General features: G+C 35.2%; 1 protein-coding gene across 2 annotated transcripts in view; it reads right to left on the minus strand.

Moving 5' to 3' along the window:
- Positions 1-2884: 2884 nt before the first annotated feature.
- The window catches only part of LSM14A (LSM14A mRNA processing body assembly factor), a 48256-nt gene continuing 24992 nt past the window's right edge, over positions 2885-26148 (minus strand). Inside the window, exons 4-10 of one of the 2 annotated variants that reach the window (XM_039888575.1) lie at positions 18933-19055; positions 14567-14743; positions 14226-14291; positions 11886-12068; positions 11612-11783; positions 10094-10325; positions 2885-4791 (exon numbers count right to left, since the gene is read on the minus strand). In XM_039888575.1, coding sequence (XP_039744509.1) covers positions 4768-4791; positions 10094-10325; positions 11612-11783; positions 11886-12068; positions 14226-14291; positions 14567-14743; positions 18933-19055 — 977 coding nt within the window. In that variant the 3' untranslated portion in view covers positions 2885-4767. The remainder of the gene's footprint in view (positions 4792-10093; positions 10326-11611; positions 11784-11885; positions 12069-14225; positions 14292-14566; positions 14744-18932; positions 19056-26148) is intronic. The other variant, XM_039888576.1, reaches the window with a different exon arrangement.

Below are 26148 nucleotides of genomic sequence, written 5' to 3' on the forward strand. Positions count from 1 at the left end.
CTGTACAGAACACCAGGGAGAACATACACTCACAGTGTTAACAAAGGTTAGGTCTGGGTGGTGGAACTATAGATGATTTTTTTTCTTCTTTTACCTATTTTAAAAAATCTTCTTTAATACTGCCCAGATTCTTTTTGTTATTACTTTTACAAAAACAAAACTACACGTAATTCCACTTTATCAACTACAAACTATAAGACTCCACGCCCACTCCAGGACAAAGAAATGCTGTTAAACACTGGGGAATGGAGCAAAGAACCATCACCCAACCAACCCAGAAAGAAAAAATTTACACAGTACAATTTCAGCACAAGCAAAATCCTGAATCGCAATGTTGGGATTTGCATTCTCATCAACAATCCTGTGTGAGGCTAACACCCTAGGATTATCAGGATTAGGCGAGTACCAGGATTACAGAAGCACACTCCAGACATCTAGTAAACATGTTCCCGTCCTTTGTACCAGGATGGCTGTAAACCATTTACTGGAATTCATTACAATCTGGCCTGGGCCCAGGTTTTTCACACCCCCTCAAGATTGGCATTCTTTGCACCCTCTCCTTCCACTCCCAGACTGCTCTTCAAGACTGGAGGCAAAGGCAAGACTTTCTGGGTCATGAGCTCCTTGCTGGCTGCTCTCAGTTGTTTCTGTGCACCTAAAGTATGAGTCACTCTAAAAAAGCCTCATTTTGAACTAAAATATGCTTTGGTCTCACAGAGCTGCTTTCTTTATAAACCACATCGGACATCAGTGCATTTAAAAGCATTTCCTTAAAACCAATATTATGAACTAGAATCAGATTCAGGTCTATTTTGATATGTTTATGAGCTAATTCTGAGAATATTTTTATCAGTCAGCCAAGTTTGTTAAACATGAACCCCACTGGAATTGAAAAGACACCCATACCATTGGCTCACAGCTCTACACCACATGGAGAACAGAAACCACATTAGATTCATAGTCTTACCACGTGCTCTTGGAGCCAGATCTATAAATGTCTCAAAACCACAAGCTTGCTTTTACTAACACTGTTTCTGGAAAACAGGATAAAAACCTTTCCATCACTCTTCCTCAGAAGTCCGGGATTACCCCTTGAGCAGTGACTGAGACCTATATCCTTAGCTGCCACTGGTCTCTCTAAGCTTCTGCTGCTCAAAGCTATACTCTCCCTTACTTCTTCACTTGACGAACTCGTACTCAAGAGATAGCTCTTCCAAGTCGTTCTTGTGTCTTCATCTTGGGAGAAGCCTAAGGCAGCCTGCTCTGATCAAATCTCACTTCACTTCCTCAGATTCAGGGATTAATGGCGCTACTTTACTTCTCTAAGTTTGATTCCAATTGTATTAATACCCGTCATCTTTAAAAAAGTCAAAACAGGTAAGCTAAGCAGATTGGCGACATCTGAGTTCCTTTAATAAGAGTTCACCTTATACTGTGACACTCTCCCCACTGTCAGTTTAAACCAGTTTATGGTTTCTAAACTACTAGGGCCAGAGTATCTAGCAACACTAAATCCAGACATGATTAGATCTGAGCCGTGAACACGGGCTTGCAGGAGCAGCTTCTCTTTCAGGCAGATAACCCAGAGGCAGGGACAACAGCCATGTAAAATTGAGACACAGACACAACACACACCCATTTCCTGTATGCTAGAAATAAAAAACTCTTTACTCACAGCAGCCAACCCCTGGAGGAAACTTAAGTCTCAATCTCCCCGTTTTCCCCAGATTCTGTCCTGCAGAAATGCACCCCCTTCCACTTAGTCCTTTCCTTCTCTTTGTGCCCAACACAACCTGGATGTATTGGATTTGGAAGGTTAGGAAATGAAAAAATAATCCTACTGAGAACACTTCACCAAGGGCCATAAAGAAGGGGGTTAGATTAGATTAACCAGCTGTGATGCTTTGAAACTCTCTCAACTTGGCTAATCAATCAGAACTATCTTGTGCAACTGAAGAGTGATTCCTGGGCCCCACCACAGAACTTCAGAATCAGACTCGCTAGGTGTGGGGCATGGGAATTTGTACTTTATAAAAAAAAAAAATGCTCCTCGAATGATTCTGATAAGATCTGTGAACCACCAAGAGACAACTGGATGGAATGGTAATGGGTTTCCAAAATGCTAACAGTGCTACTGGAAGTAAGGTTCCTTCATACCTGTCTTTCCATGTCCCATGTCAAGTAAGGTTAGTGTTTTTGAAAACCTGGGGAGGGAAAAATTAATTCCCCACTCACTTTCCATGTGGAGGATATTCAGTTATTATTTCTCAAAGTGGAAGGGCCACTGCTACATTTTGGGTTGGATAACAGATTACGTGGCAATGTCCTGCTGAGTGTAGGAATTTTACTATCTCTGACCCTTACTCTTAAATGCCAGCGCTGGTCCCTTGTCACTGTGACAACCAAAAATACATCCTCTCACATTCTTAAATGTTCCCAGGATGTCAGTTCAACCCCTGATTATGAGCCACTGAGCTGGGTTAACATTCCTAAACTCTCTTCCAGCCCATCACATTAAGTCCTGCTTTTGGAGGGAGAAATGCTCTACTCAAAAGGTGAATTTAGAAGTCAGCCCCTCTCCCCTCTTCTGTACCTGCCTGCCTACAGAGGGCACATGCCAGCATGATATGTCCTTGGCTGTCTCCTCATGTCCCAGATTTTAACTTTGGTGTGGTTTGTACTCTAGAGGGGGAGAAAGGGGCTTTCTACCTTTACCTAAACATCTACAACAAGAAATAAATCTCGGAAAAAGAGAAATTAATCTAGTTATTTTAAGAAATATAAACATGACCATAAGTCCACTCTGACATTTTAAAGATGCCGCATTATGCTTCTTTCTATTAAGAAAATATTACTGTTTAAAAAGAAAGAACTTTGACAAACATTTTTTTATTGAAGAATTTTATTCTGTCTCAGAACAAAAACCTTGCTTTAATATTTAAGGTGCACTGCAGGTATGCCATGCTGCCAGTTATTATTGGGGCACTAAATGCCCTAGTCAGTGACCCAGACGGCTTGGAAAACGCATGAATTCATACTTTCAGAGCATGTAGAACTGGTATTTACAGTTTTTCTTCTTGAAATCAGCCCAGGACATCTCCAACAGTCTACATAGGTATTGCCATAGCACTTGCTTTGATGTTCAGAATGGCTCAGAAATGTGTTCAATATCATGATTTGTGGGTCCTCCGAAAGGTTTTGTTGTTAACATGCAAGCAAACAGTATTAAACAATATTATCTAAATTATGGCTGCCAAGTACTGAAACTTAATAATGAAACCAAATTACAAAACATTTTCTTGTAGAGCTATACAAAAGATATAAAATTAAACTTAAAAATATCAACCATCTTTAAATATTCCAATTCTCCTACAGTGCAGTTTTCCATATCTTTATCACTACTGAATAGTTTAAGGAGAAAGTTAACAAAAATCAAGAGATAAAAATATTTAAATCTTTGGATCCCTTTACTCCATGGCCTTCACAAAAACACAAAAGTGGCCAGATTTCCCCCCCCTATAGCTTAAAATATCAAAAAGATTTACTAGTAATTTATAATTAGCAATGAACTCTATACTGAGCCATTTGTGGGTCATAGGCCCAAGGACCAGTGTTATGATATATCATAGGTTGCCAAAATAAATTCTAACACGCTGAATCCTCTTGAAATTAATGGAATGAGTCCAACTCATCCTGACAAAATTCCAGGCGTATCAGGAAGAAGAGGTTAATTGATGCCTAGTTTTATTGTCTTAAAAAGGGGGGGGGCGGTACTTATTTGAAAATACAGTTAAGTACATTCTTATCTATGATTATTTACATTCATATACTGAAAATATCTATTATTTGGACGAATTCTGTGATATGCCATTTACAACAAAATGAAGTTCTTACAATGAGCATGAGTAATTTATTCTTTTTAGATAATGAAAGAATGTATCAAATCTTCATTTGTGTTCCAAATGTAAAAAAAAAAAAAAACACAAAAAACTTAAGCCTGGAAAGCTATGAAAAAAAGACCCACCCATAGCTCTGCTCCTCAGCACATCAACTTTTGCAAGGACACATTATGTTTGCTGACTTTAAAATGTTTATTCTTTAAAAAATTAGTTGCTTTTTATACAGCTATACAAAGTTCTTAATGTTTCTTTGGCAATGGAATATAATGGAATTTTACAACTATATAAAAAAGTTACCTTTGCCTAAGAAACAGTATTTACTGTGTGTACAGAGCTGACTGACAAAATTCTCTACCATCCAGCACCCTAAATGACGAAATAAGCTACCTCAAAAAGAATATTACAGGATTTCCAAAAAGAAAGGGCAAAAGACACACACACACACACACACACGCACACGCACACACACACACACAAAACCCTCAAAACACAGTATCACGGCCCTATCTGCAGGCAACTTGCAATAATTGCCAAATACAATTTAGTGATAAGAAAAATCCTTTCAGTGATGAAAAAATACTTATAAGTCCCATTGAAGTACTGCTTTAGTTTAATTATACATAAGAATTACTTAACCTTCTGCTATTCCAAATATATTTAATGCTCATTTTTAAAGATGAGCCATCCCCCCGCCCCCAATGTAACTGCATCGTATCTTTGAAATTAAGCAGAAAAACAAACAAAAAAACCCAGTGCTGGTGACAAATATACAGCAAATTCACTTCTTCATTCTTGGTAAAGACTGAAACCAACTCTCAGGACCATGAAGAGCTAGAAATTCACCTATCTTCAAAGACTTGTTTGTAGACTACGCGGCAACTTTGTTGTCTTTCTAAAAAGGAAAGAAAAATTAGCTCATGTGTCAGATTATTGGTTAATTAATAAATATTTCTTTTTAATCTGCTTCAGTTTATTTTCCACTACCTTTAAACATACCTATCTTTTACTTTTATGTACAAATCTGTACCACTGATTTCTAGGAAACACTTTTTACTACTTCCACTCCCTGTAGGAGCTCATTATTTGTTAAGTGCATTTTTCTACTTGGTGGAGTTTAAAGCAGTGGTGTTGTGAGTTAGGCTGGTCCCAGCAAGAAGGCCTACTTAAGATACAGGCATACCCCACCATCTTTGACTGCCATCCAAATAATCTTTAAAAACAACATACTAGTCCGTCAAACTCATCAAATACAACCAACAATATATTTTGGAAGAAGATTAATAAAATCCCTAAGTCTTTGATGTCTTTACTCGGTAATAAAATATCCAGACAGTAAAATAACATTTCTCTCCAAAGTTTTATGCCAGAAGAAAGCAATGATTTAGAAATTAATTTTAAAGGATAACTTTTAAGTTTGAAATAAATTCTAAAAATCACAGAGTTGACTGGGAAATATAAAAAAGTAACCAGGGAGAAAGCAGTAAAAATCTCAGGGAGCCTGTAGCTTTCCAGAGAGACTAACCCTAAACTAAAGGCCATTTTCCTCAGACTACTTGCTACACATATCTTTTTCTGCTGATGCTCACCATTAGAAATACACACTTCCTATGTTAATCTCAACTTTATCTGTGTGTATACAACACCAAACCATTCGTACAATGTTATTAAATTAGAATACACGTGGCATGGTGTAAATTGGTGCAGAAAGAAATAAGCTGAAGATGATCCTGCTGTCTGCCGTTCCCCATCGAAGCCAACCTTCACATGCCCATTTTTTTTTTTTACCTTTCAGAAAGCTGTTCAATCAATCCAGACCTTTTAGGGTCCAAAAGCTGTGGTTTTCTGAAAGGTTAAAAAAAAAAAAGGCAGCAAGAGAGGGAGAGATGGAAATGAGGAGAGAGAAGGGAAGAGGGGCAGACAGGTAGAGGAAAAGAGGGGTGGAAAGGAGAGAGAACCATGCTGAGTCACTTTGGACGTCTCATTGTCTCTGGACCCTCTCTGAAGGAACATAGACTCAAATGGAAAGCAATCTGTCTCATCCACCCTGGTGGCTTAACCTCTTAGCAGCAACATATAAAATAGCTGGCTGCCCACTTATTATTCTTTGCCTGCTCCCTATTCCCAACCCCCCACAAAAAAAAAAGAAAAAGAATGCACCATAGGACCAAACTTACCACAACTTTGTGTTTCTAATATTATCCTTAAGGAAAATTGGGCTAGAAGTCAAAGAGAGTAAGTTTTGCCTTTATTAGCTTATACCCAGAATCAAGACGGTTAGCCTGTCTGGGTCCTATGTATTGGGGGTAGGCTGGGAGAAAGCTTCTAGTTTGGCTGGTATTTTTAAAGAGTTCTAAAACTCGATGATCCTATCTTACCCATGTTTTCATTAAACAACCAAACTGCTTATGCTCACTCCAAAACTGTAATGATTCATGCCGAGAGACCACAAAGAACAAAGCCAACCATTACGTGAACAATGCTGCAAATGCCACCGACATCCATCTCTGAGAAGTTATTAGATGTTGTTTCAGAAATGAGCTTAATCCCTGAAGGTAAATCTCCTTTAGTATAGCAATCACTCATTATTTCTACCTTTAAAGGTGCCAGATGGTATGATTTAGAAGGCACAGTCTGCTGAGAAGGTCGGGCTCTCACCGCAGACAGAAGGGTCCATTCAACTTTGAAATGGACAATCAAGGGCTAGCCACACTGATGGCCCTTAGGCCTCATTGAAGGCTAAAGTAGCGCATTCCTAATCAACATGTTAAGCACTTGCTTCAAGCCCATTATGGCTCCATGCTGGGCAAGGTGTTTTGGTGGAAAGAAAAGCAGAATACATATTCATTAATGCCAAGAGGCTTCCATCTAGTTGGCAATACGGAACAAAACAAAACACATGTAAAATGTATGCTGATGAAAGCAGATACCACAGAAGGTGAGAAAAAGAAGATCAGTGGAAGAAGGAAGAGAAGTTTCTAAGGACAGAGAAACCCTTGCGCAAGACTGTGAAGGGTAAGTGAAGGGAGCCCTGCCTTTTAGTGGTGTCTAACTTCCCGTCGGACTATGAGAAGGCTGGGACTGTGTCTGTTCCGCTTACCACCAATGCCCAGCATGTGCTTAGCATACAGGAAGAACTCAATATACTTGGTCAACGAACGAGGTTAGAGTTGGAATCAAGCACAGTGCGCATAAGAGGTGACCATGAGTCAACTTGCTTAAATCAAGCAAGTTAAACAGTAATGAGAAATGGGGCTAGATATATCAAGGGGGACCCTTGTAAGAAGAGGAGGCAGTGCAGCGTCACAGAACCTTTTAACCACCAGGGCAACGTCAGAGGGGCCAGTGAATCTATCACTCCTTGAAACACTCAGCCAGAGTTTCGACTGTCAGGGATATACTTGCAGATAAAGACTCATGCAGACGACCTCTATGATGCATTGTAATTCTGCAATATATGTGATAGAGGTTTTTAACTAAAGGCTCAAAATTACTGAACAGTGAGACATAGCTTCAAAATAAATGTTTGCATCAATAAGTACATGTACCATGCACCCAGTGGTTACTTAAAGATTAGGTAAAGTGAAGTAACAGTCCAGTCTTCTACAGACATGAAAGCTATTTTTTCAAATATCTTAAAAATTATGAAGAATATGCATATTCTGTATGTTTAAAAGGGTAGAGTTAAACTAATAGTTTGAAGTTATAGGGAAAAAGATTTTCACTCAAATTGTGTGTTATGTCTGTGAAATCCAAATAATTAGAGCATCCCTTGGCTGGGATGGATGCTCTCGGGAAGAGTAGGCCCCCAGCTCCTGAAAGGGTCACTACAGAAGAGGTTTACAGTTTGGCCAGGAGGTCAGGCCTCTCAGATGCTTTCCAGCTCTCAGACTTCAATGATCATTAAAAGGCATATCTGAGATAAAACTGTGCAACTTGCTTCCCACAAATGTCAAAACTGAGGGCCTGAAAGGTTTAATGACTCAACTGAGGTCATACTAGCAACGGTTACTAAAATTCTCATTGGGACTCAAGTCTAATTTAAATGTACTTTCCCTCAAACCAAACTGCTTCAATGTAATTTTCAACATGGAGTTGTCAGAGGTTCTTCAATAGGTAGCTGATATGCCTGAAGCGAGGTAAAGGGAGGCTGAAAGTCTGGAGACCAATCTATGGGTTACTGTGATAGCTGGCAGGGACATGTCAAAGGAATGAATGCGGTGATATGGAAATTATAAGGCCATGACATGGATACCTTCACCATCCGGGACACAAAAAGAAAGGTATACTATTAGCCAATGCAAACACTCAGAGGAGGCTGAGATGATGCAAAGGCAAGATGACGATGAGGTCATTCTGAGGAAGGTTAAGTTGAAATTGATCACAGAACACAAAGCAGGTGAAGATAGAGAAATATAGGTGGAAGCAAACAAGATCCAGACTGAAAAACTGGTCAGAGGCTATGAACTGACATGCTCACAAAGGGAAGGGGGAAAGGACAGGGAGGAAGAGGTAGTGAAAGAGAAAAAGAGAAATACATGAACATGCATGTGTGAGTGCACACAGACATGCTTAAGCACATCTGGGAGTGCAAACACAAATGTGAGTACTTGCAAGAAGCAGTAAAGTGAATGTTCCAAGCAGAAGGATGGGGTAAAAAGGTCCTGAGATAGGAATAAGCTTGTCACTAAACAAGAGGAAGAGGGCCTACATATCTGTGGCAGAGTAAATGAATAAAAGGGAGTCTCACTAGCAAAAGGACTTGAGACAGCACTAGACTCCTAGCCTGGAGAAGCAGGCAGATCATGAAGCGCCTTATATGCTGTGTTGAGGAACATGTGTTGATTGTATAAAAAAAATGTTAAGAGTATTAAAAAACAAACTCCAAGTTTGGTGGGTGGTCATCAATGTCAAATACTACAGAGGAGGATAAGGGCAAATATTTGTGAAAAAGTTGCTGAATTGTGTAAGCAAAATGTCACTGACAAGGGCAGTAATAAGAGCAGTAACAGTGACAAGTAAAAGGCATTTTCCAGTTACTAAGACATAGTGTCCCAGATGGAATGGCAATTTTGCAAGTTAGAAGTCCTGAAGCTCCACCAGGCCACCATGGCTAGACAGTCTGATCTAATGACTTGAGGCTAATTTTCAGCAATCTTGACTGTGATGAGACAATATCAAAGGCATCAAAATGAACAGACCAGACCTAAAAGCCACCAACACTGATACTTCAAGAGGGGATCTCAACAATGGCCAATTTTAAATACTGGACCATGCAATTTCTGCAAGTACATCTTTATGGTTTCAGCTGTCCTTTGCAATTCTGAGCAGACCTCTTTATGTGGAGATTTTGATCCTTTCTGTGATTATATACCTTCCTCTCTACTTGCCCTGAAAATCAATAAACTAGGATAGTGACACTGACTTAATTTATAGACTCCTTTAAATAAATAACACATATAAACATACTATACAGATCTATACAATTTTCTAGCAGAGGTTCCTAAATGTCAATATATCATGAGATTTTCCAAGACCAGAGCAAAATAAGAAAACCAGGGAAAATGTCGTTGAGTTTTCCTAAAACTAAATTAAGAGCACTGACTCAGGAACAAATTTACTAGGTCCAAGACCCAGCATCATCACTTACTAGCTGATCTAGGACAAGTTATTTAATATTTGTTTACATAATTCCTCATTTGTAAAGTGAGAATTAAAAAAAAGAACTTATGCCACTGAGTAAGGTTTAAGTTAATATGTGAAAAACATTTAGAACAATGCCTACTACATGCAATATTATACATGTTAACTGCTATAATCATTTTTAAAATAATGCCTTTAGTGATTCCCCGTGTCTCCAACAATAAAAAATAATTTAAAAAGAGGAAATAAAAAAAAGAAATAACCCTAAGTCAATCTCTAACAGTTTTTTTTTGGGAAAAATTTTACCAGTCCTTGAAATCTAAAATCATGGTTCTATAATAAAAAGGTAAAAAATATCTCATTTCTATCCCTTAATTCCTCCAACTGAATTTTTTTTAAAAAATTGGATTTAATAGCCAAGTAGTTACTGCTCCTTAAAATTACATCAATATCCTAATTAGATCAAAATGAAAGTTATATAAATGACCTAAAGATATTTACCCAAAATAAAAGTAAAAACATTTTGAGTTTTATGAAAAACATGTAATACTTACCCTATATTCAAAATCTGCAAACTCCCTGCCTCCACGACCTCCTCTGAATCCACCACGAAATCCTCGAGGGGTGGTGAAGGTACCACCTCTGCCACCACCACGCCCTCGGCCACCACGGAAACCAAGACCTCCTCTGCCTCTGTACCCTCCACGGCCACGGTTAGGACGAAGTGGGATTCCAAATGTTTCAGCATTTAATCTTCTTTCTTCAGCCCAGGTTGGTCTCCGTTCTCTGTTATAAAAATAAGTAATCTATATCAAGTTTTAGCAAAACTATGTAGCACTAATTTTCAAATTAAGGCTAAATAATTACTATAGATCAAATAAAAATAAGTGCCTTGTCTAAGTAACCACAAGCTGTCCATGGTAATATGTTCCTATAATAGTCTGTTAAATTTCATGTGAAAATATGACTGATATTAGATTCTTGCAAATACAGTTGATAAAACCAAGGAACACGATAGCAGCTCCAATATAATAGGGATTCAGATATAATGATATTGGCAAGTAACGCCACCCTCCACTTAACCTCAGTGGAAGAGAAGGCAAAGCCAGGGAAGGAAACCCAGTCTCAGGACGCTGGGAGGAGGAGAAGGGCAGCCCTGAGTCCCCAGTATGATCCTGGCCCAATCCCTGGACCTGATGCCTAAAGCATCAGGACTGAACCGTTGCGCTGCTGCTGTCCTAGAGCCCAAACGATCACAGGGCTCACAATCATTCCCACCTATGTTTAAAGTGAAGTAGACAACTGCCACCAGGTGGCACTAAACTGCAGCCAGGAGGACAATTTGTATTAGGCAGCAGAAACCCAGGAACTCTTTAGTGCGTTATGTTGGGTCCTTTAATTAAATTAACCTGACACTTTCCTGGATCCACATTTACTGAAGTGTGGCAGAGTTTTACTGTATCAGCAAACTTCAAATGCAACATTAGCACTTTTGGCCCTGACTTTATTTGAACTACATTGTAGAAAGGTAAAGTAAAAGGTGTTATTTAGATGTTAGATGAATGTTTAATTATTTATTTCAAATGTGAAGTTTTTTAGCATTTTATTAATAGTTTCAAGTATACAGTACATTGGTTAGCCATTTATACAGTTTATGAAATGATCCCCCCAATTACTCTATCACCTCTCTGGCTCTACACAGAGCCATTACATTACTGCTGACTGCATTCCCTATGCCCTGCTCCCCATCTCTGTGACTGCCTATCAACTACTAGTTTGTACTTCTCCAATCCTTCACCCATTTCTCCCAGTCCCTTAACCCCCACCCCTCTGGCCACAGATTGTCCTCTATATTTGTGAATGCAACCCTAAACAAAAGTATATGGCTATTTCTTCTTTTTAAGGAATAATATCTTTTAAAATTTTAGTATAATTATTTTCTTTTAGCAAAATAAAACATTAAAAAATGAAGCCATTATGTATTTTTAAGTATTCATTAAACTCTGAATTTATAAGAAATCACTCCACATGTCAACTTCCTAAGAGCTTAAGAGCAGCTTAGAAAACTGTACCTATTGTCATCACAGGAAATATTATCAAAGAAGGACTTAGTTTTGTCATAATAGCAATTAGGTCCAAGTGGATCTTCTTCATCTGCATTTCCTTCACTGTTTTGGGTATCAACTCCTGAGTCTCCTTTATCTTCACCATTTACAGGCTTCTCCTGTTTCTCAAGTTTATCTTCTAATGAAAAACAAGCACATACCACAAAAGTCAAGACTTGTACTAAACTCTGGTAATTCAAATAAATAAAAGTAATTTCTGAGTCGAAAAATGAAAATTCACCTTTCAATTTAAGTTTATTATGAAACTCTCTGTCGATTTCTTCTTTGTTAAATTGTGCATTTGCACTTTCGAAGTCGAAGTCTTTCTCAAATTTCATAGGACCATCTCGTCGAATACCGAATCTTCCCCTGCCACCTCGATGACCCCCACGCCCTCTCCTTGGAGCTGAAGAAGCACCTGGAACTATGTTAATAAAAAAGAATAAGCTGGTTTTGGACAGAAGCCATTATTGTGGTTTTTATAGTAGTCAACAACAGAAATGCTTATAAGTATCTACATATTACTATATTTGTATTTTTTATATAAAAAAGAAATGAAGTTTCCCTAACAATATATAATAGACTAACAATAGCATGCATAAAATTTACAAATAGCCCAAATTAAATTTATATTTATACATACACTCATATATGTATACAACCAAACAATCTGGGAGACTTCTGTTCTAAATTGCTATGTCCTTCCTGAGGGTAGGGTCTTTCTTTTGCTCAAATCCCTTATACTTATAAAGTGTCAAACACATAGTAGGCTTTCAAAATTTAGGAAGCCTTTTACAGAAAGGATCACAGGAACCAATATTTATAGTAAGATAAATAAATGAACACTAATCAGAACAAACTGCAAGGAAGGAGGTGTTATTTCCTCATCACGATAGCACAAGACAAGAAGCACCAGGTGTCAACCACTCTAACCATTTCCCACTCCCTCTTTATCATCTTCCTCTAAATGAAACCATATTATTCAAGTCTTCCTGTAGCTATTCTTTCTCTACAATACACAATGACAGGATTTATAAGGTATGATAAAGCAGTACCAAAGCAGCACGAATTATAGTGAAAACCTGAGAACCCAAATATCCAACGCAAGACTAATAGTTAAGAAAAAAATAAAAGAGGAATATAGAATAGTATTAGATGTGAATTAACAGAAACATACAGAGCACAATGCAGTATGAATTCTATGATTATAATTATGTGTAATGTTTAATATATAGTGACAAAGGTCAGAAGTGACTACAGAGTAACAGGTTTGTGTTCACTAAAGTTTGGCAAACTGTAAGAGTTTGAGACAACGAACCACAAAAACCCACCACAGCATATCCAGACACTTAAATCTAGATAAACAGGAGGTTTAACACATTAAACTTTACTATTAAAAATGCCTTGGCCACAAGCCAGGAAGTAAAGTGTAACCTTTCTGTCTTTTTTAAAAAAAGTTAAGTATAGTCTATATCTGTAAAAGAAAAAAAATCTAAAAGAATATCCACTGTTGTTAATGAACCTCTGGGGGATGAATTTCAAAGGGCAGTGAAAGATACTAAATCAAACCAGAAATTATGTACCCTTTGGCACATAGCACATATAAAAATGTACAGGACAAATGAAGTGTTTAAACATTTAAAATATATCTATCTTCCAAAAATTAAGTGAAAGACCACTTTCCAATTATTATCTAAGTAAGGTGATTACAGGCGATTATATTGCCTTTATTTTTTAATTTGGAAAAGTTTTAAATTATAATTTATCCTCTGCTAATAAGTTAGAAAATATTAATAAAATGAATAAATTTGGGGTATTACCGATTACAAAACAGATAAAGTATAAAATCTTATTAAATCAATAATAATGAAAGAAAGTTAAAGTTCTTGAATATACTTCAAAAAGGGCTCAGGGCTATTTTAATAAAAAAACTTCAAAATTTTAAGGTACAGATAACTCCATTCTTAAAAGCACAGAAAACAATGAAAACAATTTTATAACATTAAACTGAAAAACATAAAGAAGTACAAAAGAAGAAGCCATACAATGTGTACAAATCCTACTAGCAGATAACATTCAAGAATATATTAAAAGACAATCACTTACCATCAAATAAAGTTTATTCCAGAAATGTAATGATGATTAAAAAAAACTTTAAAAATAATTACACATACACAAAAAACCTGAAATAATATTACAGAGTGGTCTTACATGCCCATCACCCACCCAGTCTCCTCTCGAAAGCTAACATTTTAGTTAACTACTGTACATTAATAAAACCAGGAAATTGACCCTGGCACAATATAATGTACACTATAGATCTTGTTCAGATTTCAACAGTTTTTGCATGTACTCATTTTTTGGTAGTCTTTATGTATAGTTTTATGACATTCTGCCACATACATAGATCTGCACAACTACCACCAAAAAAATAAGAAAAAATTGTTCTCTTACTACAATGAAATTCCTCTTAATATAAGTCACCAACCCCTGCCATTTTTTTTATAGTAAATATGTACCACACATTTCAAATGTTCTATTGAGAAGCATAAAATATGGCTTTCAGATCCAAGTAACTCACCTATTTGTCTCTTGCTGTCATTTCTGAGTTGCTCATTTTCTGGTCTTGAAACTTTGTGTACTTCAGCTATAGAAGACATATAAAGTGACAAATTAAGACATAATCAACAACTTCTGTAAAGTTAGAAATGAGGGGGAAAAAAACCCCAAAGCAAACCCCCCAAAATCTATACCCCCACCACCATCACTACTTTGAGCCAGATTTGACAGACTGTACATTCTATTAAGTTCAGTTTAAACCTTCTAGGATCATTCATATAAAGTATATCTTTTTAATGAAAATAAGGTGAATGGAAAATGTCGATGAGTCAATTAAGGAATAGTAAATAGCTAAATTTCTACCTCGCCTGTGCTCTTGATTCTCTATTGCTTTTTGGCTGGTAGATGGTAAAGGCCTGGTTGATACAGGGCTCCTTCTCCCAACAGGTGCTGGAGCAGGTAAGTGGGCCGAGGCGGTCTGTACTGCTTGTTCCATGGTTGGGCTTTTTCTCAAAGGGTCTAACTGAGGGCTTGAACGACCTAAAACGTAACCAAAAGATAAGAAACTACCCTATCTTTTGGGGATTTAAAAATAACCTAGACCCTAAAAAAAATCTAGTTTTATTTCTAGCAATTCAAATCCTTAGCACAAATTTGAATTCATCTACTCATTAGACCAGAATTTAAAACTAATTATCTTTAGCGGGTTGGTCACAGGGGTAAAAACAAAAGAATCCCCAAACAAAAAACCCCAAACAAACAAACAAAACTCTGGAATTTTATCTGTATTTCCACCTAGTGAAATAAGGTTTAAAAATAAGTTTTTCAAAATTGCTGTCTGGTACAAGATTCCCCAGGAATATTATCTAAGATTGTGCTGTGGGTCAGATGCAGGCTTTCTCCAGTAACAACAACCATAAGATTCTATTGATAACTTTAGCTATCACTTCCAGAGGCTTTTAACATTTTTAGTACATTCTAAAGATATGTCTAAAGTGATAACTTTATACATATATAGGTATTATCTCCATTAAATTTCTTTTATGAAGGAAATAAAGAATTAAAAAATTAGGTGAAGTTCTTCAACACTGTGTGGGCTTAGGTAATTAAACATTAACACTAAAAAGCCAGCATCAAATAATACCCTTCAGATCATAACACAGTAGCGATACTTATTCCTTGCCATTTGACAGATTTCTTGGGAAGATTTTGCTCAATATAGGCTTTGTACTTATAAATTCCAATTTTCCTTTTATGAGGCTAACACCTGCTCACAGTATAAACAGAAGAATATAACACTGGGTGTCTTCATCATACTTTTTGTCCCTACAATGTTTGCGGTAAATCTCTGGTTCAAGGTGCTCTCATGTCACATGATATTGTACCAAAATGTTTTGCTTTAAAAAATTATGCTCATTTCATGTAAAAAAAAAAAAAAAAAAAAATCCCCCAAATGCTGAAAATGTCACTGCCCACCTGTGCATATTTGCACAGGCTCCAAACAACTGGAGTACTGGTGAGTGCTGACAAAGCATTGGTGGTTGTGCACCAGATGATTCAGGGACCATTTATTAGTAATAGTCCCCAAGTTCATGGTTATCTAAAGTACACATCTGCAAATGTGTATTTCCATTTCCAGCCATTAATGCCAAATTTTACTTGGCCATTAATAGAAACACTGTAATTTCCGCATTTATTATAATGGGAAATCATGGTGGTTTATGTAAGTTTTGGCTAATAAGATATTTTGTAATCACTATCACCTTATAAAGAAATTTAATTTATAAAACGAGTGTTAAGTTTTTTGAAAAGACTAGTTTAGTTAGTTTTACAATACTGCATTAAATAATCTTATTAAAGTTCATAAAATTTACTTCAGGCTTTTCTTTGAGAAAAGATCCTATGACTCACAACTATTGCAGAACCACAACTAACAGGGCAATCACAGCAAGTAACAACTCATTTGCGTACTTTAAAAACCTTTGTAATTGAAGTCAACTAGTCATGATGTCAATTTTGTTATAAATAGGAGAATATAGGCAATACTAAACATATTATTAGGAATAAACAAAATCTATTTCAATATAGTAAAAACATACACTTTGAGCTAGCTTCACATTCTTAACACAATTAAAAGAAAATCCTAGGTGTTTTAATTTTGTAAAATTCAGAAATTTTAGTTGGCTAAATTAAAATGCAGATTCCCAGGTCTTCTCTGCCATTACTTTATACATATAATTTTCTTCTAATAAATATGTACTTAAAATGTTTTAAATATTATTTAAAATTTAGTTTAGTTCTAAGTATGAGGGAAGAAATCTAGTCATTTTCCTCAAATGATCAAGCAGCTGTCTGTTCCAACATCATTTACAGCATAGCTAGCCTTTCTCTAATTTAAAAATAGTATCTTTATAATATGCTAATTACTTATTTATACTTGGGTTTGTTCCTGACTTTTGTTCCATTCACTTCAAAATTTATTCCTACACTGCTTTATTTTATGCATACTTTATTATTGAGTAGGAAAGCCCTATCAGATTACTTTTATTTTTCACATGTCTAACTATACTTCCGCATGTATTTTTAAGATAGTTTGTATATGTTTTATTAAGTTCTTATACCACTTGATTTGGATTTATTGAAAGTACAATCAATTTAATACGAGAAGTAAAGCTTTACTTCTTTATAATACTTTGCTTCTTTATAATACTTTCTTTTTATCTAGGAATAAAATGTTTCTGACTATATTATATTTTATGTCCTATTACATTTTGTATTTTCATCAGTGTTCATGTTTCTTCTTATGTATTTCATATATAATTTTTTTGATTTTACCAGCTAATTTATTATTATTATTTTAAATTTATTTTTTTATGGTGACACTGGTTAACGAAATCCAGTAAGTTTCAGCTGTATGTTTTAACCGTAAGACATATGTATATTTACAGTGTGTTCACTTCTCATAGTTATATTTCTTTCTGTCACTACACATTTGACTTCTTTTACCCCATCTACCTACCCCCTCCGCGACCCCGTCCCCTCTAGTAACCACTAGTCTATTGTCCATGTCCACGAGTCTCTGTTTGTCCTGCTCATTTGTTGCTTTTAGGTTTATATCCCACATATAAGTGTATCATGTGATTTTCAACTTTTTCTGTCTGGCTTATATCACTTAGCATGATTTATATATAATTTCTATTTCTCAGTATTGTGAACATCTCTTACCCCATTACATAATTAGTGGGTTAAGTTTTAGAGCTATTGATTTTTGTACATTGACTTTACATTTTACCTCTAATTTAAGTCCCTTATTAGTTCTAGGTTTTTCAGTGAATTCTCAATTACAACCAGTTATAGCATTGACAACTAATGCTAATTCTAATATTAGCTTTAGATATCTATAGATATCTATACTATCTATGCCTCTTATTTCTTTTTCATGTGTTTCTGATTAAGCTAAAAATTCCAGAACAATGCTGAATAGCGATGAGAACAAGTACCCTTATTTATGACTTTAATAAGGATTCTTCTGGTGCTTCCATATTAAGGTTAATGTTGGCTACTGATTAAGATAACTAACATCAACAGATCACGCATGTGTGAGGCACTATGCTAAGGGCACTGCTTACATTAAAAAAATTTAATCCTCACAGTAAGTCTGTTAGTTACCAGTAAAGTCCCATTTTATAGTTTAGAAAACTAATGCTTAAAAAGATTTTCTCTAAAACAGAATTCTTTAAAAAGTAAAATAACAAACCGATATACATATACAGAAATATACACTTAACCTACAAAAAAGTCTGGAAGTATACACAACAAAATATAAATATTTGTTATTTCTCCCTAGCAAGACTGGGTATTTTAATTTTCTTCCTATGCTTACTGGACTTCTAATCCATCTACAACAAATCACTAGAATGTTTAAAATTTAAGTTATTTTAAATCACTATGAATAACAATAACTACAACTATTTCAAAATATCTAAACATAGATAGAATTGTTTAGCATTAGCTTGATTTTACCTTCAATAGCTTTAAAAAATACTATCCCTCTGAAATGACTTCACATTGTTTTATTTAAAAGTAAACATCCATATAAAGCAACAAGACAGTAACATCTACTTTGGCAGCAGATAATAATAGATGCGGAATTTTGGGACCACTGACAATTATGAGACTGGGTAATAAATAAATTTTTTAAAAATGAAACAGGATAGTTTAAGAAGCTTATTAAAATACAGATTCCCAAGCTCTAGGAATTCTGATGTAGCAGTTTTCACAAGCTACATTTTTAAACACTCTAGATGATTCAGTTGTGGGTAGTCCAAACTGAGAACCACTGCTCTAGATCCTGTGAGGATGCTAGGAAAATTAGAACAGCATACTGAATAATTTGTTTTTTCAGCTGCAAGGAAAGTTCATCTTCAGTGGTGAATCTGGGATTAATACGATATAGTTAAGTATTATATATAATTTATATACTTGCTTTGCAAAAAAAATGTCAAACTTAGAGAATGTTCACTGCCTTGGTTTTATGATCTAAGAATTGTACAAGTCTAAATAGTGGAAGTCATTCGGTAATTTACTTAATGCAATGGCAATTAGGAGAAAAATTTTAAAAGAAATTATACATGTGATTTACAAGCCACAAAATTTCTTACATTCAAAGAAAGATAAAAACCACTAGAGAAGTTTATAATACAAATATCTGAAGGAAGAAACAGCCTACCTTGAGATAACTGTGTTTTTAGAGATCTTGTCTCCTGTGTAAAGGCAGAGCCGACTGCACTACTTTGGGACAGGGTACCGCTGTTGGATGTTTCTGTTCCAAAGGACGTCAAAGAGCTTCCAGCTTTAAGAGATTTTTTTTAATGACAAAAAAATCTTTTAAAAAATTTAAACCTTTTCATTATATAATTTACCATTTTAATAATGATGATTTTCACTGCCCCCTATAACACTTGTGCTAATTAATAATCTTGGAAATAAATGAAAGCACAACAAAAATTAGTTGGAGAAATCTCTGACAATACTGTATAGAAAGAAAGCAAACCAATACAGACTCCAGCATCCTAGGTGCTAACATTTTATTAACATATGCAGTACTGTCCTAGGCAGTTACACAGATGGGACAGCAAGGACCCACATGAGAGTATCTGCACAGATAGCTGAAGAGGCAGACAGGTTAGTGAAGTGCTTTCCCCGCATTTCCAAAGCAATAGATCATGGAATCTAGTCCACTTTAATGCTTCCACTCAGGATGGCATCGTGGGGCTGCATTCAGTCTAAGGTGACCACAAAAGTTTTGGTAATATGAGTAAAACACATTCTTAGAAAGGGCTCAATTCTTTGATATTCTAGGTTATGTCAATCTTCTTTAAATTTCTATAGTATTTATGGGAATATTCACTTTTCATATGCTGTGCTCTCTTCTTACTTACTAATCTATGTTTTCTTTAGCAATCTAAAGATGATAGAATAATCTTTTATGAAATACAAATATCATTACTAGAATGTTTAGGATCCTCTGATGGCTTTCAATGGCCCTCAAGATAAAAGTTCAAACTACTTGCACCTCAGTTTATATGGCCCTCTTCTTATCTGGCTACCTCTTCTCTCACCTCTTCTTATTTTCACCAGTCTACACTCTACAGAAGTTTATCCATATATTCTTAAAATATTTGAAGACTATGATCATGCCCATCACAATCTTCTCACTTCCAAGCAACTGTAGTTCCTTCAACCATGACTCACCTTCACATGGTATTCACCGCCCCTCACTTCAATTTAATGAATTCTAGTTGTTCACATCTGTCTTAAAATGGGAGTATCAGAGACTAGCACAGGATCTAAGATGAGGACTAATGGGACTCTCATGATTATCAGGCTGCAGCCCCAGCTAGCTCAAGAGAGGCCCAACATAACCTCCCATAACAACCCCAGAAATGTTGGGACTACTGCTCTCAATTCTGTGGAAAGCTGAATCCATCCCATTATCCCTAGTATTTCTGGGCAATGACCAAGACCTAAGTCACTCTGATGATATGCATTCTTATCTTCATGCTGCTGTGTTTCCTCACCTGACTCAACCTCCCACTGTTTGCCCCCTGGTTAGCCAACTCTTCTATATCCTCATCTCTTCTTTGAGTTCCTGGTCGTATCACACTCACCTCCCTCACCCTAATTCTGCTATGAACTTATCTCAAATTATTATTTATGCATAGTATGAGACAGGGTTCAAGGTTAATTCTTTTCCAAAGAGACATGCAGCTGCTGCAGTATCATTTGTTAAAAAGGTTTCCTCCTCTTCATTGTATTGCTTTGGCAGCTTTGTTTTAAATCGGTATTTAGTAGGTCTATTTCTGTACTCTCTGTTCTTTACTCCTGATGTATTTGTCAACAATTCACTGTTCTGATTACTATAACTTCATAGTAAATCTTGAAACTGGGTAAAAACCTCAAATCTTCTTCAAAATTGTTTTGGTTGTTTTAGGTTTTGTATTTCCATATAAATATTAAAACCAGCATGTTAATTTCCATTTTTAAAATTTCTGATGGGATTTTAATGGGGTTATGTACAATCTGCAAATTTTAGGGAAAAAGTCACCTTAAAAATATTGAATCTTCCAACCCATCGGCATAGATTAACCCTCCATTGATCTAGATCTTGAATTTCTCTCATCAGTGTATTATGGTTTTCACTGTAGAGCAGTTTTCCTAACTTCGGCACTACTGACATTTTGGGCCAAATAGTTATTTGTTGTGAGGAATAGTCCTATGTATTATAAGATGTTAAGTAGCATCTAGATACTAGTAAGCCCCAGTTGTGAGAAGCAAAAATGTCTCCATATATTACCAAATATCCCCTAGGAGAGGGGGTTAAAATTAATCCCCTTCCATTGAGAAGCATTCTTGCAGAGGTTTTAAAGTATCTTTTTCATTCCTGGTATCTGATGTTATTGATGGTACTGTAAGTTGTGCTGCATGTTACATTTCCTTTCCCAATAATCTGTTCTAGATCAGTTGTCAGCAAACTCTATCTGTAAGTGGTCAGATGGTAAATATAATATTTTAGGCTTTTCATGCCATACGACCTAACTACTCAACTCTGCCCTTGTAGTGTAAAAACACATAGACAACAAGTAAATAAATGAGTGTGGCTGTGTTCCAACAAGACTTTATTTACAAAAACAAGAGGATGGCTGAATTTGGTACATAGGCCACAGTGTGCCAACCTGTCTGCCATAGAATACAAAAATACAGTTGAGTTTTATATATTTATCATGTTATCTCCTTATCATGCTAAATTCACTTATTCATTCTAATGGTTTGAATATTCCTTTGCATTTTATTTTCTATGCACACAAGTCATGTTACCTTCAAATGAAGGCATTTTTAGTTCTTCCTTTCTGTTCTTCAAATCTTTTATTTTTTTTCTTGCTTTATACAACTGACTAGGACCTCTTCAACACTAAATGAAATACTGAAATAATTTTGCCTTTGCTTTATTTTTTACCTCAAAGGAAACACATTCATTATGTATGTAAGTTTTTCATTTCACTGATCAATTTTAGGATATCCCTTCCCATTCCTTAGTTGTTGAGAAATGGGTGTTGAATTTTATCAAATGCCTGTTCTGTATCTCTTGGGATTGTAGTTTCCCCCCTTTATTTGTTAATGCAGTAAATTACTAATGATTTTCAAATGTTAAAACACCTTTGCATTCCTGAGATGAACCTCACTGTTGTTACTATGTAGTATTCTTATGAATTGCTGGCTTCCACTGCTAATACTGTGTTAAGGATTTTTACATATATATTCATGAGAGAGAGTGAGCTTTAATTGTCTATTCTTGTAATGATATCATTAGATTTTGGGATCTTGGCTTGCCTTGGTTATCTGGTTAGAAAGTGTTCCGCTTCCTTTATTCTCTGCAAGTTATTGTAAGACTGGTAAAATTATTTATTTCTTCTCTAAATAGTAGAATTTATCAGTAAATCAAACAATCTACAGTTTCAACTTCTTTAACAGATATAGGAATACTGAGATTTTATTTCCTCTTGTGGATTAGGAAGACTGTATTTTTCAAGGAATCTATTTCACCTAAGATGTCAAATTTATTAACATAAATTTGTTTGATATTTTCATATTATTCTTTTAGGATCTATAGCGATGTCTTCTCTTTCATTTCTGATATTGATTTGGGTGTTCTTTTTTCTCTTGATCAGTCTTGCTAGGGGCTTATTAATGTTATGAACTGTTCAATGAACTAATTTCCATCTTTGTCAATGTTCTATATATTTTGGCTTGTTTCTATTTCATTGATTTCTGCTTTTAAATTTTTTTCTTCCTTATATTACTTTTGGGCTAACTTTCCTTTTATCTAGCTTTTTTTCCTTTTCTCTTTCTCTCTCTTTTTTACAGCGGAAACGAAAAGCTTTATTAGAAGAGAAAATACACTTCCAGATGTGGAAGCGGGCCTGAGAGAAAGAGAAGCATAGCTCAAAAGGCACCTTTTATGTAGCTTCTCAAGCTGGCAGCGTAGGGCGCTGATTTTAACGCATTCTTGTTTTTTAATATATGTACTTAAAGGTATAAAATTTTCCCCAAGCAATGCTTAAGCTGCACTTAAATTTTGACATGTTGCATTTTAAAATCATTAAAAAAAATTTCTAAATTCCCTTATGATTTTTTTGACTCATTAGTAATTTAAAAGTTTGCTTAATTTTCAATTATTTGGGTATCTTAAAGTTATCTATTAACTCCAAATTTAATTTCTTTTTAGTTTGAGAAGATACCATGTATGCTTTCAATCCTTCTGAATTTATTATAACTTGTTCGATGGCCCAGGATTTGATCTACCCCACTGAGCAGTCCATGATTTGCTCATGGACTATATTTTGTGATAGCTGGGTGTACTATTTTATGAAAGTTACATACACATTTATAGCTTCCTGATGAACTGCCCCTTGTCATTATAAGAATCCCTTTTTCTCTGGTAGTACCCCTGATCTTTAAGCTGCGTTGTCTGATGTTCACTTATTTAACAGTTTTCTTGTTATCAGTGTTTGCATGGTATGTCATACCTTTTTCTATTTTTTTTTTTCTTTGTGTCTTTTGGTCCATCTCTTATAAACATCATACAGTTGAATCTTGTTTTTTAAAAATTCAGTTTGATGATTGCTGCTTTTTAAGCAGAATGTTTAATTCCTTTACACTTTACTAAAGTACATCTTTTAACAATCCTTAGTCTGTCATCCCTAATGCATGAAGTATCTTCCTGGCTTTATGCTAACTGTAAAGTTCATAAGCATACCTTCTAAGCATTCATCAAGTTCAGTGATTAAAATTAATCTGAATAAAACACTGGAGAGTTATGAGAATCAACGTGCAATATGGTTTGACTATTTAACCAGCTAAACTATACCCATTTATCTCTGTATTCAGCTAATATTCCTCCATGTTGCCCATAAGAGTATTACAAGACTTAGCATGCCAGGGCTGTTTTGCAGCTTGATTTACTGTGAGATAATCAATTTTTCCTAAGAGTCAATAAATTAAAGTCAATAATGACCTAATCTTTACATATAAGAATTATTTTAGCATCAGCTTAAAAAATAGTGCTTTGATTCTATCTGGTACATTATTTCTTTCAATGTGTGAGAGTATCTGTTTCCCCACCACCTGGCCAAAAGAGAATATAATCAAAATTTCTGGTTTTGCCAAATTGATGGTGAGAAATGGTGTCTCGGTGTAGATGCAATTTGTATATATCTTATTATAAGAAAGATTTAAGCATTTCCCATGTTTAAGGATCATATTTCTTTTTTTCTGAAAAAGGCAAAGTTAGTGCCTAACGCTTACTTATTTTTTTCTGTTGGGTTGGAGATCTTTATTTTTAAAAGCTCTGTAAATATTAAGGATATTAACCCTTCATGATATAAATTGCAAATAAAACTGTGAAAAGACTAACAATATGTGAAAAAGATAAAAATCTGGCTTAATTAGTGCCATTACAAACTGTATTTGAGTTAACTCCTTTTCTAAAAAGCATCTATTACCTTAATCAACCCTATAGTTTTCCTCTTCCTCACTTGACAACTTTTAAATATTATCTACAGGTTCTCTAATTAGCCACTCCACAAATTATCCTATCAATGTGAAAACCAATCAAAAAGGATCCGCCACTGCAAAAATTACCCTATCAACATAGAAAGTACAAGTAAAATCCTTTACTTTTGTGACACCCAAGAAACACTAAACCAGCACCCTGTATCATATTGAAATTAGATAAAAGCATTTCTGAGAAATATATATCTCACCACCATAAAATACCCCGATTAGAGAAGCAGGCTCTGAAGAATGGCAGAAGCAGTATTTACTATGTAGAAACCAAGTGTTAGACCTTGTTCAAGTGCTTTATACTTATTAAGTCATGCAAACTTCACAGTAATGTAGGAAGTAAGTAATGTAGGAAGAAAACAATAACAATCCCAATGTTAGACAACTACTTGATTCAGTGAAAAGTCTTAAAAGGATAATGTATTTTGCAATTATCCCTTATGTGAATCCTCTGAATAGGATTCTAACAGTTACAGCTAACAAGGTACATCTGGATTTAACAAGTATAATTAACTCTGGCTTCACTACCTGAATAGATTTTAGAGGTACATGAAGCAAAGTCACACTATTTCACTGGTCCAAGAATAGTAAGTCTAAAAGGAATTAAATATTTAGTTTTTAACTTTGAAAAATGTCAAACCTATGTCAAAAGTGAAAGAGTACACCTAAATACTGATAAATTCCTTATCTACACTCACCAATTGCTAACATCTTGCTAGGCCTATTGTTTCATTTCTTTATATCCTGATATACACACTTTTCTTTTGCCTAGATAGGTTACAAACAATGTGATCCTTCCCCCTTAAATACTTCAAAACCATCCCCCCAAAACAAAGACATTCTCCTTCCTGGTTAACCACAATACCATTACCATGTTTAAGAAAATCAACAATAACAGCATCCAACATTTAGTTTGTACTCAAAGTTCCTCAGCAGTCCTTAAAATGTTCTTTATTATCAACTTAAAAAAAAACAAAAACAAAACCCAGATCCAATCACGTATTATATTTGGATGCTATGTCTCTTTAGTCTTCCCAAGTCTAAACCAGTCTTGTTGTCTTTCTCCGTATTTCACAACACTGAATCATTTGGCCTCTGGATATATATGGTCCATTTCTTCAGGATAAGAATCTGCATTTTCTTTTTCTTTTTTTTTTTTTTTTTTGGGGGGGGATATTTCTTTTATTAAATGATAGATGAGACACCAATCAATAAGATTATAGATTTGACAAAAAATTACAAACCTTATCTAAAGGACATATATATTTTTAAAATTTTATTATTAGTTTCAAGTATATAGTACATTGGTTAAACATTTATATAGTTTATGAAATGATCTCCCTGACTGCTCTTTCTCTGGCTCTACACCGTGTGTGTGTGATTTTAGTAACATTTATTTGTGTGTGTGTGTGAGATTTCAGTAGCATGTATTTTATTCATTCATTCATTCATTCATGTATTCATTCATTCATTTAGACACTGGTTACGGAAATCCATTGTTTCAGGTGTGCAATTTAACAATAAGGCATATGTATATATTGTAGTTTGTGTTCACCTTCCATAGTTAGATTTCTTTCTGTCACCACAAATTTGACCCCTTTTAGAATCTGCATTTTCATTAAGAGCACCACAGAGGTGAAGTTGTGTATTCCTACCTCCCATATCATCACATCAGGAGACTCACCCAATGATTTTAGCATTCACTGATGATTCTTGCTGTGAATTATTACATTGGAGATTATAAAATAGTGATTTTCTATATCTACCATTCCTTCTACTTATTAGCAGGCATTTTTCTGTTAAAAAAGAGCATTGTTTCCCAT

The sequence above is a fragment of the Pteropus medius genome, unplaced genomic scaffold (assembly GCF_902729225.1).
Source record: "Pteropus medius unplaced genomic scaffold, Ma_sr-lr_union100, whole genome shotgun sequence".
Lineage (NCBI taxonomy): Eukaryota > Metazoa > Chordata > Mammalia > Chiroptera > Pteropodidae > Pteropus > Pteropus medius.